This window comes from Ammospiza caudacuta, chromosome 21 (assembly GCF_027887145.1).
Source record: "Ammospiza caudacuta isolate bAmmCau1 chromosome 21, bAmmCau1.pri, whole genome shotgun sequence".
In the NCBI taxonomy this organism is placed as follows: Eukaryota; Metazoa; Chordata; class Aves; order Passeriformes; family Passerellidae; genus Ammospiza; species Ammospiza caudacuta.
Window position 1 is genome coordinate 1,942,098 of NC_080613.1, and position 17,550 is coordinate 1,959,647.

Here is a 17,550-nt window from a genome sequence, read left to right on the forward strand (position 1 = left end):
AACAATTGTGACCAGTTTTGAAGCTGCACATTTATACTACCCAGTATTTCGAGTTCCCTTAACCAAAGACAAAATAGAACAGATTTTTCATCCACCAAATAAAAAAACCCTCCCTAATTTGGAATTATTGGAATCATTACAAATGTGTAAGAAGGCTGCAAGCATTTGGATACACCACACTCAAGCCCCAGTACATACATTTATGCAATGAAATCACTTAATTTGAAACAGATCACCAAAAAGCCAGCTTGCATTTACGCTGCCTCAAAGAAGAGATGTCATGCTAGAGATTTTCTCAGTTACTTATAAAAGAATCACTTCTTTAAAGTTTTCTGGTTTGAGAGGTAATTATTAAGTGAATTTAGAATATAATTGCTCTGAACAATGACAAATTTGTATTATTCCCTGAGTAAGCAGTACAGGCAGGTGATAAATTGCAGAAGTAATGCTACATCAGTTTAACTTCCTGCCGAGTCACCCTGAACTGCTCCAGCCTTGCACAAAATAGCCCTTGCTTTCATTACTAATAAAACACAGAATTAATTACTCAAAATAAAAGAGGCCTTGAAAATGTGCCCAGACACTGAACCATGCTGGCTTTTGCATTCTTTTTTCCTTTCTTTTTTCTCCTATAAATGAACCTCAAACCCATGATTCCTATGATTTCTTCAAAGCCAGCTGCAACACACGAGGTTGTGTTCAGGTCTCTTCCATTCCCAAGTGGATGCTCAGGACCTGCACACACAGCAGACTCTCCAGTCACCATACTCCTCTCAAAATACTTCAGCTGATGGCTGACTGTACCACAAATTTCATTTTCTGTCTGGATTATGATAAAAAAAGCTCAGTTTGGAAATCCGCTCAAGCAGTGGAAATATTTTAGACCGGGATCCAAATCTTTCAAATGTCTAGTGCTGGACTGGAATTCTCCAGGGACTTCCAGGCAATTCTGTTCCAGCTTGAACAAGAAGAATCCCTGGCTTGTTATTATTAACAGCTGGGAATCTTTATTTCCCTACTCTCCTGTAAGAAGCATTCCAGCTTCTCCCAGAATCTCACCATTATAAAACATGCAGCTTTAGAGCTGTGCCTGTCTCATCTCAGCAGTTCTCCAGGAATTTGCTTCAAGATGAAATATCACCCGAAGTTTCCAAGAGATTTTAGCTCCTGTCCCCTTTGTGTCACCCCTCACACGCTGAAGGGGGCTCTGGCAGTGGGTGACCTGCATCCTCCTCCCTCAAAGCGACCTTGTCACGAGCAGCACCAGGAAAAAGCCATAAAACTTCTTTAGAGAAACACAAACACAAGGTTCCCACCAATTCCTAACCAGAGCATTTAAAAGCTCTTGGGCAGCCGTCCAGCCCTTCTGGCAGCTCTGTGTTCATGGAGGAAGAGAATGTGGGAGAAAGAATCCAATGGCACAAGGAGCCCGAGCAGCCAAACAGCTGCACGAGGAGCCCAGCTCAGGATCTGTGGAGCTCATTCCTTAACCCAGGCTCTGAGACAGGGCTCATTCTGTAACCCAGGCTCTGCAGGGCTCATTCTGTAACCCAGGCTCTGCAGGGCTCATCCTGTAACCCAGGCTCTGAGACAGGGCTCATCCTGTAACCCAGGCTCTGCAGGGCTCATTCTGTAACCCAGGCTCTGCAGGGCTCATTCTGTAACCCAGAACTGGCTCTGCAGGGCTCATTCTGTAACCCAGGCTCTGCAGGGCTCATTCTGTAACCCAGAAGAGGCTCTGCAGGGCTCATTCTGTAACTCAGAACAGGCTCTGCAGGGCTCATTCTGTAACCCAGGCTCTGAGACAGGGCTCATTCTGTAACCCTGGCTCTGCAGGGCTCATCCTGTAACTCAGAACAGGCTCTGCAGGGCTCATTCTGTAACCCTGGCTCTGCAGGGCTCATCCTGTAACTCAGAACAGGCTCTGCAGGGCTCATTCTGTAACTCAGAACAGGCTCTGCAGGGCTCATTCTGTAACCCAGGCTCTGCAGGGCTCATTCTGTAACCCAGGCTCTGCAGGGCTCATCCTGTAACTCAGAACAGGCTCTGCAGGGCTCATTCTGTAACCCAGGCTCAGAGACAGGGCTCATTCTGTAACCCTGGCTCTGCAGGGCTCATTGTGCAGCCCAGCACAAGGCTGGGGTGTCACTGTCTGTGCCAATGTCCCTGCTCAGCCCTGGGCACCTCCTCTCACCTGGCTGACTCTGAGTTCCAGCTTTGCCTGCAGAGACAAAGCTCTTCCTCCCTTCCCAGAGCTCCCAGCTGGGGCTGCACCCTCCAAAGGAGAAGCCTTGGAGGTTTCTGATTGCCACAGACAGTGTGGAAGGGGCTTCATGGGCCTCCCAGGGCTCCCCTGCAACACCTCCAGGTGTAAGAACATCTCTGCTGAGCCACTGCAAAGTCACTTTTCCAGTTCTCTGAGGCAAAGAGTGACACATAAGGAAGGCAGGATTTAGAGCGTGGGCTGAATCTCATGTGAGAAGATTCTGACTGCAGAGGTAAAGTATTGGCTAAATTTTATAATGATGGAGTTAATTTTGTTGCTAAGAAAAGCAAAGGCATGATGAGGACTGGCTCCAGAGATTACACAGTGTGTGGTCTCTGCACTTGAAGAGCTCTGCACAGCACTGATTCATGCTACATCAATTACTTTAACAAAGTCAGATTCAGAATAATATTTATAAAGCTGAGATCCACAGACCTTTTTGCAATCACCTGGGTACAATCACCTTATTCACAAAACTGGCTATAAATTATGCTAATCAGTGGAACACTCAGAAGATGAAGAGAGGTTTCTTGTGTAATTTTAAATGGATTCCTATAAAAAATTGGAATATATAAAATTACAGACTTTCAGTGTGAATTTCTATTTGAATCTTGGGTGTCAGCAACATAAAGGTTAAAGCACTATGATCAGAAAATTTCAAATAGATCATTTTTATTGTGGGGCCCCTTCTATGTCTCCACAATGGTTAAATATAATACTGGAAGGTTTTGGTGACATCTTAAACACCAATCCTGAGCACTCCAGTGAAGCCTAAATGAAATGGTAATTTTTCTCTCAAGGCAGTCCTATCTCTGACTCAGTCCCTCTGTTGTATTTTATCATTACTTTAATAATAAACCCTTTCCTTTGTGGTTTTCATAACATAAAAAGTTAAACAACACAGTGAGATACAGCTTTCTCTTCACATCCTTTGGGGGGGTAATTTAAAAAAAATATTTAACTTTAGCCTACTCTAATGTATATTTCAATGAAGGGCACATTCCTGTGCGCTGTTCAGGTGAGACAGCACCTGCAGAGCAGCTGGCACTCCCGGAAGGTCAGCAGCAGCAGAATGACCTTGGTGAAGGGTGTGGTGCTTCTGTCAGGCCTGGGTGTCAGAGCAGAGGGGCTGACACTCCCCAGGGAGGCCCTGCCAGGAGCAGGAGTGTTCCCTGGCCATGGAGAGATGCCAGAGCTGCATCTCCACCTGTCCAGCACCACGGGACCTCCTCTGGCTCCTGAACAGCCAAGGGAGCTGGGGAAGCACAGCCTGGGAGGTCACTGCCTGTCAAGTGATTCCCATCTTTCAGCTCAGGCACAAGGAAGGTAATACTGCACATGGTTTAAACAAATCCCAGGATCTGAGGTGAAGCACAGGAAATCCTGTATGAGGTGTGACATCTGGCAGCCCTTCCTGAGGGCTGGATGCTGGGAAGTGAGGAGGATAAATGGCTCCCTAAAGCCACTGGGCTGTGGGCATGGGCTGCCCCGATAGCTGGGCCACTGCTCCTCTCCAGCTGCCTCTGCCTTTTCCAGGATCAAAGGGGAGGATCCCAGCCCTGGATCCCAGCCCTGGATCCCAGGCCTCTGTCCATCCTGCCTGCCTGTTCACAGAGCACAGCTTCTCCACACTTTTTGCCCACATTTCTCTATATTCAAGTGAGATTTCTCCCCTTTCCCTGCTCTGCTCATTACTGCTCACAGCTCATCACCAGGCACAGACACAGGTGGACTCTTCACCTGACTTTGTCTGATGATGTCTCAAGTTCAGATTCCATGGAATTAAAATCCCCAAACAGAGGTTACAACTTATAGAAGTTATAACTCAAACAAACAGGTCCTTTTGTAGGACTCAAACCCTTTGCAGCCCACTCCTGACCCCTGCAATGCAGCCCTAAGGGCTGGAAACCATTAAGGAATGTCCTTGTGTGTGGATTCTTCCTCCTTTCCATGAGGTTGTTTGCAGACACATTAAACAGTGCTGCTACTTGGGACACAGAATCCATTAAAAGGAGTGATGTGCTAAAATTAACCACGTATTTGTTTTCTCCTCAGTTTCTATAGAACATGAGGAGAGATGCAGATGGTTAACAGCACTGAGATTATAGTGATAGCTGTAAAATTTGATGACTGTTATCAAAAGCATCGTATGGCTTATAAGAGCAAGTAGCAATTAAAAAAAAAAAACAACAACAACAAAAAAAAAAAAAAAAAAAAAAAAAACTTCCAAGCTTACCCTGGACGGGAACAGGAATAGCAAAGGGGGATTAAAGCCAGTTTCATGCTAAAGGATTTATTAGAAATAAGAAGATCACTACTTCAAACCTTGACAGACACAGGTAATCTTGAGCAGTTTGGATATGAATGAAATAGAGGTGCTGGGTATGAGCCTCAATCACTGACAAAGGGAGATTTAAATCTGGGGTGGAGATTTTACTGCTCAGGAAAGCAAGGCAGGGATCAGCTGCACAGACCTGAGACAAAGGCCAAGCAACTGCTCCAGCATCTCCAACTGGCACTCCAGACACAGCACTCCTTCTCCATGGCTACAAAAATGCTGTGCTGCACCTTCTCACAGGCAGGGAGATGCCTGACAAAATAAGCTGAATCACTCACTTCCTCCACTCTCAACCAGAACAAGACTTTGTTCCACCTCTTTGGATGAAATATTAATCCAGCCTGTAAGAGAATGATACCCCCAGCCTTCCATCAGAGACCTCTGTGTTCAGACTCCTCTGTGGAGAATTACCTTTGCTCTTTCCCAGCTGCAAAAACTCTTGTATTCCTGTTTCCCCCTCCCTCTTCTGAGCTGCCATGACTGGAACTCCAGACTTTCCAAAGTTCCAATGATTTATTGAAAGCAGTTCTGCTTAGTGAGAGCTCTGGCAAGCAGAAGCTGTGTTAATGCACCCAGCAATCCACAGAGCAAGATAAAATCTCCCAAGAACATTTTCAAGTGGTAAAAGAAGAAACAACAAGGAAAGGGTTGGAAGTTTTCAATGTTCCCTGAAACATGGAAGATCATGAACAGAGACATGAGTGTCTTTTCTCTTAAGGTGTATGTCTGCCCATTCACTGGAGGAAAATCAGGGATTGATTCATTAGAAATCAGGACAGACAAAAGGACAGGACACACTGTTCCTTGGCTTGGCCTCTAGAGAACACATCCAAAGCATCTGTGAGAGCCATCTCTTAACCCTTAAACATTCCAGTGCTCTCAAAATATCCATGTTACATCTGCTGGGACACAAGTTCTTTACAGTGGGAGAAAGTTTCTTACAATCCATTGGGGAGTATGTTTCTCTGTGTTGGTTTTTAATTTATATTTAATCTCTACCCAACACCAAAATATGTACATATATAATTAGCTTAAAATATTCAAGAACATTTCTTGATGAGGGATCCCTTTGCAAGGAAAATGATAGTAAGAACCAGAACTGAACTGATTTACTGACAAAGCACTAACATTCACAAAACAGGACTTTAAAAAAATCCACCAAGTTGCTCTTAGATGGTTCAAATGCCTGAGATGAAGAAGTCAGGCCGCACTTTCCAAAGGCACATAAAACAACAGCAATCTCAAAAGGTCTTTAGTATTTTTTTAACCAAAAATACTAAAAAAAGACTCCAATTCTCAAACGTTGACTTTACTCCAGAGGTTCAGTTCTTCCACACTGTCCTTAAGCCATTTAATTTCAGCACTGTTAGATGGGGCTGCAGCTGGAAGTTTAGTACAAGCCTCATCCCAACTGACATTATTCTTTGCCTTCAGTTCTCTGCTCCTGAATTAAAAATTACAATCTCAGAACAAGGGAGTAGGAAATCAGGGTTTGAGCATTCAAAAGCCCCTCACAAAATTGCCATGAAGCTCTGGCTACACTTTTTCCAAGACTAAATTCCCAAGATTTGTTGGAGTCCCTGCTCCAGTCACTCTGTACCATTCCCAGAATGACATTCTGGGTCAGGGATGTAAGGACAGGCCAGCCCAGGGCAGGCTGTTGGCAGTTTCCTGTGACAAAAGAGAAGATGTGGGCTGAAATTCCTTGAGAGAAAGAAAGACTTCCAAAATTTCCATGAGGCAATTCTAAACCAACCCTCCTTTTGCTGATTTTCACTTCCACAGCTGCTCTGCAAAATGGTTTCACATAGTCTGAACCAGAAACCAGGAACTCTCTGGTCTCCTGTGCTTGCCACTGGATTGTTCCAGTTTTTCTGAAATCCTTCTCTCCCCATCAATGCTCCTCTTCTGTTAAAAAACTGGTTTCTGTGCTTCATCTGACCTACATGGAGACAAAATACCAGTTTTTTATCTTGATTTTCTTATCTTGATTTTGAAAATGTTGATAGTCTACTGGCAAGCACCAGGAGCGGTGACATCATAACAGGAGGCGGCATCTATTCCAAGGAGCTCAGAGCCAGCAAAAATACTCCCAAAATCACAAAAATAGTTCCTATTACATTTTACTCCTTGGCAAAGGACTATTAGATTATATAAAAGGCAAGGCTAGCACAGATACAGGCAGAGAACTTCATGGTAATGGCAGAGTCTCATCACTCTGGGTCTGGAAGCCTCAATTCTAGGTAGGTCAGACTTATCTTAAGCTGAAGTTCACCAGAAATGTCCTGATTTAGACTCCAGGCACTGAGTATGGCAGAAGGAGCCACATTCTTTGTGAATTAAGTGAGACTGAACTCCCAGAGAAACTCTGGCAACCAAGTCAGACAAGAGAGTTGTGGTGGTGGAGAAGAGGAAAGGAATCTGTGTGGATTTCTGAAATTAGTCTGTAAATACACAATGATGTTGCATTGCCAGAGTTGCTCCTTTAGCAAAATAAAGAAATTTCTTGTAGTGAAAATGAGAATTCTTCATCTTCAAGGAAACAAAAATCCTGGCCTGCTGAATAACCTGTGCTGAGATTTTCCAGACTCCCAATACATGCCAGGTGGATTGTGCTCTCCACAGCAAAATGACAAATGTCCTCCAGAAATTTATAATTGGGAAGAAGAGCAAAGAAAGGGAGATGGGCAAGGAGGAAGACTGTGGAGCAAGAAGAATGGCAAAGGACTAATGGGGAACACAGGAGATGCTGTGCAACTGCAATGCCATGAGAAAATCTCCCTGTGTGTGACCCTGGACAAGGCAGTTCTAACTCAGCCCCCCTTCAGAAGAAGAGGATAAAAGCAGCACATTTAAGCTGGCATGAAGTTATCTGGATTAGAGAGGGAAGAACACTGGAGCATTGCAGAGCTGATGATGAGAGCAGCACATCAGCCACAGGCAGGCAGACAAAAAGTGCTTTGCAGCTACACAGGATGCCATTAAAAGGAAATATTGACCAGTGCTAAGTTGTGGAGGGGTTTGGGAGGGATCCAGCAGGAACCCTCTGCAGAAGGGTTACAGCCAGGAAACTCTACCCTTGCAAAAATATTTATCACAGTCAGGCCAGTGAACCAAGGAACTGCTGTTGCATGAAGCATGAAAAGCAAAAAATAAACACATCTTTCCAACCAGCTGGTGTTTGATCTGAGCATGCATATGGACATCCCACGGAACTGCAGAGCTCTGATTCCACATCCCACATTCTATTGGTCCCCCCTGCCAGTGGCTGAGGAACCTTCTGGAGCCAGGTGTGGAATGGAAGAGATCCTGTGGAGTTCAGAGGTCAGGATTCCATTCCTCATTATAATCATCACCCAACAGCCCAGTGACAGGCTGGAAAATCTATGACTGACAATGCAATTCCAGCAAAATGGAACTAAGTGAGCATTTACTGTTGTTGTTGTTGTTGTTGTTATCAATGAATAAGAAATAGCTTTTCTGTCCCCAAAATGAGATATTACTGGAAACCCCACTGGGACTGGTGCACACTAGACCTTTCAAAGGTTTTTGAGCATCCATAAGAGGAGAGGCACACGTGGCACTGTGAGACCTCAGCCCTCATGTCCCATGTCCCCAGCAAGCCCAGCGCCCTCCAGCTGATGGACTGTGCTGGTGCTGAGCTTGGTGTGATCCAGGCATTCCTTCACAGAACCATGGAATATCCTGGGCTGGAAGGGACCCACAGGGATCATCAAAGCCCAGCTCCTAATTCCTTCCGTGACTTGCCACACTTTTCTTAATTACAGCAAAGCAAGTTTTTTCTTCATTAAAGGAGCTGCTTTTGATGATCTGGCAGTGGGCCAGGATAATGACTAAGTGAAAAGATGCCTCCCTGTCAGTGCAACAGCTCCTTGCTGTACTCTGGAACATTTGCTCCACGCTGGTGCCTGGGTGCAAGGAAGCACAGCAGGAGCACAACCCTCTCCTGTTTACCTGAACTCGACTGGATAGAAAAAGTTCAGGTCAGATCAAGCATCAGTTACATAAATCTACTGCTCCCTTAATTACAGGTACTGAACATTTGCCTTGTAGTACATATCAGTAAACAAGTCACACACTTGCTGCACAGTTACCATTAACCCACCAACACAAAAAAAGCTAAAAATCAGGTATTTGTCAAAAATAAATTACAGTGAGTCTTCAGCAAAGTCTTTGAACTATTTTTTGCAGATTTCCCCCTTGAACAGACCACAGTAAAATGAATAATGTGGCTCACTGGAAGGAGGGACAGGATTTTACAAACCATTAATATTTCTTGCCCTCCCTTTGCTAACTTTGTTTTGTGTAGATATAGAAGAGTCTGACTGGAACCCAAAGGTTTCAGTTTGGAACACAAACTGCAGAAAAAGAATTCATACCCATATTTTAGAGGTCACATGCAAGAGTTCAGGATGTGCTAACAGGGAGAGAGTGGTGGCCCCAGCTCTGCTGTCCTGAGGTGAAGGAATGGCCCCAGCTCTCTCAGCAGGTCATTAGTGGGCAGGATTTAACAGGCTCACAAACTACATCTGGTCCTCTGCTAGAGGAAATACAGACTGCTGCAAACTAACTGTGCTTGGTCTGAGATAACAGAAAAAGAGATTCCATAAGCAGGAAAATGAGACCTGAGAGTTCTCAGCATAAAGATACAAACCCAAAAATGAGCTGCTGTTCTGAATTATAATTACACTCGCACTGCAGAAAGTTTGGGTTAAGACTTATTGTAAAACAATTGCTACACAAAAGAGAAAGAGACAATCATTGTTCCAACTCTGCTCATTAAAGAAATTCAGAGACAAACCCAGTCTTTGATCCCAGACATTGCTAGGAGGCAACTGTACACTGCAAATGATTCACATTCATTCCTAAAAAAACCAACCCCCCCTGCAAGTAGAAAATCAGTCCCGAAATTCCAAAGTCTTTCCCTGCTTACCTTCTTACAAGCAGGTCAAATTTTTGGAAGTAGTTTCTCAAAGCAACTCAGACATTCCACGTTAACTCTCGTGCTGCAATAAACAGCTGCAAAACTCCCTGATTTACTTCCCGGCTTGGTGTGCATGCTGAACCCCAGAAGAAATCCCTCACAGGGAAAAAAATAAAGGAAAAACACCTCCAAAACCCACAGGAGAAGCAACTCAGCCTTCAGGCAAAGCACAAAAAAAGTTCCAGAGGGAAACAGAAAGGAAATCCAGCGCCAAGTAAAAGTTTGGGTAAGAAAGAGGGAAGGCAGGCGCGCTCCCTGTGCCTGCAGTCCTGGCTGAAGGTGCCTCTCCAGCAGAATCCACGGAGGCTCCGGCTCCTCGGAGCAGATGGTATTCACACATTATTCCCGAACAGCAGCATTCCCCAGCCCAATCAGGAGGCAGCATTCAAAAGCCAAGTGCTTCCCAGACTCTGTTACAGTTTTCAATAGCTATAGCACAAGATGAATGACTCAGAAAATGAATAAGCAGGGAAAATAAAACCTGCCTCTCTCCTCGGCAGAGGCACAGGCAGGCGGGTCAGAGCCCTCAGTGTGCTCTGCACTGGGTTCAACTTGAATGCACCTGCTTTTCTCCCTAAATCCTAAACGCTGATCACTTTTTCTGTGCCTTGAGTTTGTGTGATCAGCTTCATCTTGGGTTTCAAGTCACAACAGTTAAACCTCTTTTTTTTCCAGTCTTAAAAACAACAATCATTTGTAAGAGTCAAAACAAAGGATGAACTGTGCCTGTGCTCTTGCAGGCAACTCAGACAAACCCCTCATGCCATCTTCTGCTGAATACATACATTTCTAAGATTAAAGCCTGACTTTACAGACCCTGTTGCAAATGACATGAAATAGATTAATACATCCTCTGGTTCTGCCTGAAGTTTATCAGGAAACTTTAAATGACAATAAAACAAATATCTCTAAGAATATATGAAAAAAAATTACTACCAGCTTTCAGGGAAAGTAAAACCATTATCAAAAAACTGGCCAAACTGAACTGGAAACTACTTCCAACTGCTCTGTGCAACTTCCAAACCATCCCATCCAGAGGGCACTTCTAAATACAACTCCTCAGCTCATTGCCTGCTTTTTCTGACAGCTGCAACCCAATAATAAAGGATGACCAGCTGAACAAAGCCAGTTCCTCATGGAAACAGGCACAGCACCCAGGCTCTCCCTGGAACACCGTGGTGCACTCCTGAGCTCTCCTCAACACGCTGGAATTCTCTCCAGCTCTGTACAGAAGTGATTGTGGGGAGGTTGTGCTGTGCTTGGTGCTCCTGCCCCAGCTCTGCTGCAGCACAGCCTCTGCTGCTTTTACTGCTGCTGCTCAGGGCTGGACCCCGGGCAAACGGGATCACTTCCATCACTGAAACTGTCTGGGGTGAGAAACATTCCCCCAGGTCCCCCCGGACATTTTCAGATCTTTGTCTCTGGCTGTAAATTGATCCTTTGCATTCCTGTCTGACACATGGACTGTGAAAAACTCTTCAGGGATATTCTCCCTGCCAGGAGAAAGGCTCTAACAGCACTTCTGCAAACACAGGGCCAGAGAGACAATAAAATTTTGTGAACTCTGGACTAACTTTTACTATTATTATTTTGTCTTTTTTTTTTTTTTCCTTTTTATTCATTCTGGACCAAATAAGAGAATGCTATTTGCATCAAAGTATCAGGGTTTCTCCCTAGGACTCAGAGCAGGACCCACATCCAGAGGCATTGCTTTGCTCCATCAGCCAGGCCCTGCCCACCCAACGCTAAGCAAACAAACCCACACAAGCAGCTCCAGCACAAAGAACAAGGGCTGGTGTTGTAACATCTGCCACAGCTGCCCACCAACCTCCAGCTGCAGCTAGAGAAGTGTTCAAAGGTGTAAAACAAAACTAGAGGCATATCTAGATCTGCTAGAAAACAAACATTTTCTGAAGCCTCATTTTGGCAGGTGTTTTCTGATCCCTGCACTAAGCTCCATAGCAGCCAAAATCATGTTGACAACTGACTCACTGAGCGAGGCATATGCTGGGCCTCCGAGCCTCTACCAGCAGGAGGAATGCTCTGCAATTACAGCTTTTCCATGTGCTGGTTCCTTGGAGATGCTCAGAGAGGAAGCACATCTAAATCCAAACAGGATCCCCACAATGCTCCAAGTGCTGGGATAACCCCGTGTATGCCTGAGGAACCTCCTGGGCAAATGTCCCATTTGGATGTCACAAAGAACACCGGCTCAGGGTAAGCAGCTCTTCATTCTGTTCATCCATCCCTAGGGTGGATTTGTTAGCCAGGGATGGGAGGCACCAGCACCCATCCATCTCTCTGGGCAGCACCAGCAGAGGAGGCTCTTGGCCAACAGCTGAGTTTCACCAATGGCATCCCAACAACCCTTGGCTGGAGGGTTCAGAAACCCCACTGGGTCAAACTGTGGGGCTCAGATCTCATTAACAAGGGACACTTCCCTCTGGGCTCCTCCAGTTCCTTTCAGCTGCTAGCAGAGTCTCATTAATGGAAAAATTTCTCACCTATAAACACCTGGATACATCAAATGTATGCTTGGAGCTCCTCCTCATCTCTGCTCCCAGGAAATCCCTTCCTGTGCACTCTTCCATCCCATCCAGTTATGGTGAATTCCCCTTCCAGCTCTGGCTGATGTAGAAAGTTCTGAGGGAGACTGGCAGTGCTGTGTGGAACAGATGGATCTGGGAGGATCCCTCACAATGATCTGAAGTTCCTCTCTTTTAGGAGAAATATAGAGAGGCCTGACTAGGAAAAGACCCTTTTCTTTAGTTCCAAAGAACCAAGAGATGACTGTGACTATTTCCATCACCTCCAAGTATGGATGGTTACATTCCATTCGTTGGATGTTCCTTCAGGATTCCATCTGGGTGGTTCTCCCTTGTTAAATGCCCATAATCCAGTGGGATGCTCATTTATTGACTGCTCTGCCCCCTTCTCCTGAATTCAGCAGGGACTGAGAGGAAGCCACTGCATGCAATGGTTGTCCCCAACTCAATTTCCAAGCTGGAAATTACAGAATGCATCTACAAATCATTGTGCAGTAATCTGCTCAATCCTTGAGCTCCCATTCCTCTGGAGCTTTCCCACTCAACTCTGCTACCACACATAACCTGCAAAAAATCCCATGTTTCCAATCCTTGCTTCAGCTTTTCTCTCTACCAGGTGTGATTTCTAATGCAGGCCAAGGTGTCATTGAGGCCAGGATGTCATTACTGCCCTCGAACAGTGCCTGAAGAATCTCAATTACCAACAGCAAAGTTCAAGCTTGGCTGCCATCCAAGTAATTCACCTGGCTCAATGTGCACGTCAGAGACTGGAAAAAATATGCTGTAATTATTGTGTTATTAAAGCACAATGGTTTAATTTCATTTCTTTGTGGCACAAAATCTGCATCTGTGATTCACACCTATTGTGTAGGGAATATGATTCCACCAAAACCAGTAGCTGGGATCTGGTCTACAAGGTTGTTCAAAAAGTCTAATAAAAATCTTGTGCTCTTTACGGATTAACAACTGAATCACAAAGAAATATTGTCAGGACACAGAAAAGAATAAACTCAGAGGTGGTTCCAGTGCTGACAAGAGCTGTACAAACTGAGATCTGAGCAATTAGAAGACACAAAGAATACATAATTCATAGATATTTTGTACTCAAGAGTTTGCACACAAATAAAACATCTTATAAATCTTGAGCAGCTTGCAGAAAGCTGCTGAGCTGTCTTATTTGTGGAGCAGCAAGTGGCTATAGTACAAAAGAGAAATCCATAGCTCTGATATGTCATCCCTCCAAAATGGGTAATTTAGGGTTATGGTTTCAGAATCAGCACATTCTTCAGCAAGTTTCTTCCAAGAATTTTTTTTTGGTGAAAAGAAGTAAATCCATGTCACTACAATAAAAAGAACACTTCAAAAACTCAGAGCTGTGAGCCACCACAAAATGACAATAATGTTTCTCTACATGCCTGCATTCCAGAGAATGGAAAGAAAATAATGGGTGGGGGAGAAGGAGAAAATAATGTGGGGGGTGCTTTAATGATTTTTATAAGCTGTATGAGAACCTGTAAGTTTCTGTGAGCCTTTATCCCATGTGGAGGAGAAAAGTTACAGAACTCCCTGCACAAATCTCCAGATGAAGAGCAGCCTGTCAGGCTGTGTTCAAGGCAGTCAAGCACTGCAGCTCCCTGGAGAATCACAGAGAAAAAATCCAGTAAGCACTGCAGCCACAGGTGATGCAAAACCCACAGGGTTTATTCCAGGGGCTGTTACGTCAAGGCAACCAATACAGCTCTTAAATCTCATGTCAGGCCCCCACATAAATGAGTGGTGATTCCCTGCTCAGCTACAAGCAATAATAAATCTATGAGGCATCTCCATGAAAAGTTGGCAACGTAATTTGTTTAGGAAAAAAACCTCCTGTGCTAAGAAATGAGAGACAGCTTCCCAGTGTTGAATATTCCACCACCGTCCTGTGAGCTGAATTCATGCAGGTCAGTAAGCAAATGGAAGGGCTGCAGGAGGCACAAAAAGCAACTCTCAATACATTATTGCCACAAATTCTTCAGAACAGCTTTTTCTGTCATTAGTCATCTCTTGATTGTGCTGGGAATAAGCAACACAGAAGGAACCAGGGCTGAATTTTAAGGTAGAGGGTTAACCCACAGGTAGAGCAAAAATTAAAGAATGGATTTCATTTGGCTGGCAGAAAAGGGGATTTGATTTGGCATTCTTGAAGGTAAAAAGGCACTTTTCCAACAAGCACAGGAGTTTTAAGTCATGGTCACTCCCCAAGGCATTAAGACTTGTCACATGAGCAGCCCACTTGGATAAACACAACAGCTCCCAGCATGTCCAGAGCTGCTGGATATCCAAGGGACCGAGGAGCAGCTTCCAGAACAACGGAACGTTCTCAAGGGGCAAATCTTCCTGAACAGCACTCTGCTGGCTGATTTCTCAGAACTTTCTGTTTACTGAATTCATGCAAAACAATGCCTGGGATCTCAGAGCAGCAGCTGAGTCCCTCAGTCCTGCAGCTCCAGCAGGAGCACAGGGAAGGAATTGACCTTGTGATCAATAAATGGTTCAACCCATTTGTTTACAATGAGATAGTTAAAATCAAAGAAATTTAAACACAACTAAAAGAAGATGGGCATTTACATAGGAAGGGGAAGCAATGAAATTTTTCCCCAGATCCTTGGTACCAGCAGTGCTTGCTTATCTCTCATTTCCCAGCCTATGAACCTTCCCAGTGTTTGCTGACTTATTCAAATATTTTGTAGGAAAACGAAGTTTCTACACAATGTGACAGAATATACTTCACATGTCTCTAAGAAAAGAATGAGAACCTATGTATCTTAAATTATGCATTCTAAATTTAATGAGGAATTTAACATATTAGAGAAAATAAAGTTAAACTTGTATTTCCCTAAGAACCCAGACACTCTCTGTGACTCCTAAATGCCAGATTCTAACACTGGGATGGGCAAGAACACCTGCTTACATGTTTGTTAATATCAGCTCAACTCTGCATGCACTTCTCTGAAATCCTAAAACTTCCTGCTGGAAAGAAAATGAGATTTAATTCTGTGTCTCAGTGTCTAAGAGGAGGTATGAGACATGAGAGTAGATGCTGTTCTTCCAGAGAGGAATTAATATAACTACATATGAAATAGAATAGAAAAGAGAAATAAGAAGTGTGAGACCCCTTTCTTAATATTTTCATGCAAATATCATCATTTGAAACACCACTGAAATCTGTCCTTGATTATTTTAAGTTCTATTTCAGCAGGGCACAGAGCCCCAAGTAAAGCAGTGCTGCCTACTTATATGTGCCCAGTCAACTGTTCACATAGTTTAAATGTTACTTCATTCCCTTAACCACATTCTTTCCACACAGTTTTAGGTCTCTGTGATATTAAAACTGCAGTTGTGTTGGACTTGAAGCTCTGTTTACCAGCAGAGAATATGCTGTGGGAAATCCATAACGACTTCCTGAACAATATTTATGTGGGAAGTGGAATATTTAGTGGATTTCAAGCTGTATTCAGAATATACTGAATGCATATTAAACAGTTGAGAATCAATTTATTCCAAAAATCACCATCTGAAATTGTTTTCATAAACATGAATACTTTGTTGTCCTCAATGCAGCCAATTCTCTTCACTAACAGAGAAATGAGACTTGCAAACAACTTTTCCCCTCAATTTATGTTTTTTTGTGTGCTTTCCAATAGACTGGATAGCAGAACATCAGCATGTGGAATGCAATAAATCCATGGAATAGCTGCTTTTTTAACCATGTACTTTAATTCCAGGGCGAATTTATGTGGTCCTTGGCTAAATATATCCTCCTAAGTAAATTACTCATGCATCTGCCTGTAGGAAAGCTTTCTGCAGATAAAGAATCTGTTCCCAAATGCTACATCTGACAGCACATACGGCACAAAGTTCCATTCTCTCTCAGTGGCAAAAAGCCCCCCAAGCTGAACAAGGTGGAATGCACAGGTCCCTGTTCCCTCTGCACAGACTGCTCAGGAGACAGCTTAATGCTGCCTGCCTCCTGCTCCTTCCAGCAGAATAAATATCTCAATGTATCAGTCTACTACATGTTTGTCTCCAGCCCCTGTAAACAGAGGGATTTCTAAGCTCTTGTGAAGCACATTCCCACATTCATTTCCACTTATCCATGCAGAAGACAGTACAAACACATGCCTACCCCTGTGCCTTTAGCAGGATGGGCAACTCAGACACTCTCATTATCCTTTTTTTCCCCTCTGTCTTCTATGTTTCCTACTTCTTACCATTGGAGTTGTCCCGGTCCAAAGGATTATCTGGTTCCATTACTTCAAATAAAAGCATCCAACATGCAGTTCTCCATGCAGCAGAGGCATAAAAACACAGCAGTTGCCTAAGCTGATTCACCTGATTTATGAATTAGTGCAGCATCCATAAGAGGCTGTGTTTCTTCTTTTGTATTACATCTGGCTCCTTTTCCAACTCGATGGCTGGGTATTACAGCATGCAGGCCTTTTTCCAGCATCCTCTTAATGCATTATATTTAAAGTAGCAGCAACCTTTTTCTCCCATCCCCCAGACTAAGTTACAGCAGTAACTAGGCTGAGCTGGCAGCAAGCGCAGCTCATTCAGAACAGGACCTGCAAGCGTTCTCCGAGTCGTGGTGCTGCATAAAGAGGATGATTGATACAATAAAAAGTAAGTGGGCTTTGACACAGCACGGGATGCACTGCACAAAATCCCACCAAAACCAGGCAGAGGTCCTGAGGGTTTGGGGAATGCCTCGCTGAAGCCAACAGTCTGCACCCCCTCACGCACAAACACAAATTATGTCCTGTTCCCTCCTCCTCCCCCTCCCCGCTCCAATCTTTTATAACCCTGGATCTCCTCCAGCGATAGTCTGTTCCTCCACTCAGTTTATAATAAACTCTGCCATTGCCGTGTCCCTCGGGCTGGCATGGAGAGGAAGGAGGCTGTTTGCACAATGAATAGCCCAGCCCGTGCCTGACGGGGAGGCAGCTCCGGGACTCTGTGCCGGGCACTGGGAACTTGCTGCAGCAGCAGCCTTTGGCTGGGGACCTCGTCCTGCATTTCCCTGCTCTGCCAAGCCAGGGCTGCTGCTGGGCTGGCGTTGGAAAAGCTCCTGCAAAGGAGCTGAAGGACGAGCCCCAGCTTGGCTGGACTCGGATGGTAAATGACACCAGAGCCTCTTCACAGAGCCCGTATCAAGTGACAGCCAGATCGCAGCACTGCAAGGCAGGTCACCTTCACTCTGCTCCTTGGGTCTGCCACTGCCTCCTCGAGACCTGTCCTAACTCACCACTGCTCCCCGTGCCTCAACCTTCTGTGATAGGGACACTGAAATGTATCTTAGCTCACAGGAAAGCAGCTGAAACCTCCCAGCTTTGCATGTTTGAACTTCTTGGATAAA

General features: G+C 44.5%; 1 protein-coding gene across 1 annotated transcript in view; it reads right to left on the reverse strand.

The window, feature by feature from the left end:
- The window catches only part of DAB2IP (DAB2 interacting protein), a 154,732-nt gene extending 138,124 nt beyond the window's left edge, over positions 1 to 16,608 (reverse strand). Inside the window, exon 1 of the mRNA XM_058818140.1 lies at positions 16,406 to 16,608. Within this exon, the coding sequence (XP_058674123.1) occupies positions 16,406 to 16,463 (58 nt within the window). The 5' untranslated portion in view covers positions 16,464 to 16,608. The remainder of the gene's footprint in view (positions 1 to 16,405) is intronic.
- Positions 16,609 to 17,550: the final 942 nt, after the last annotated feature.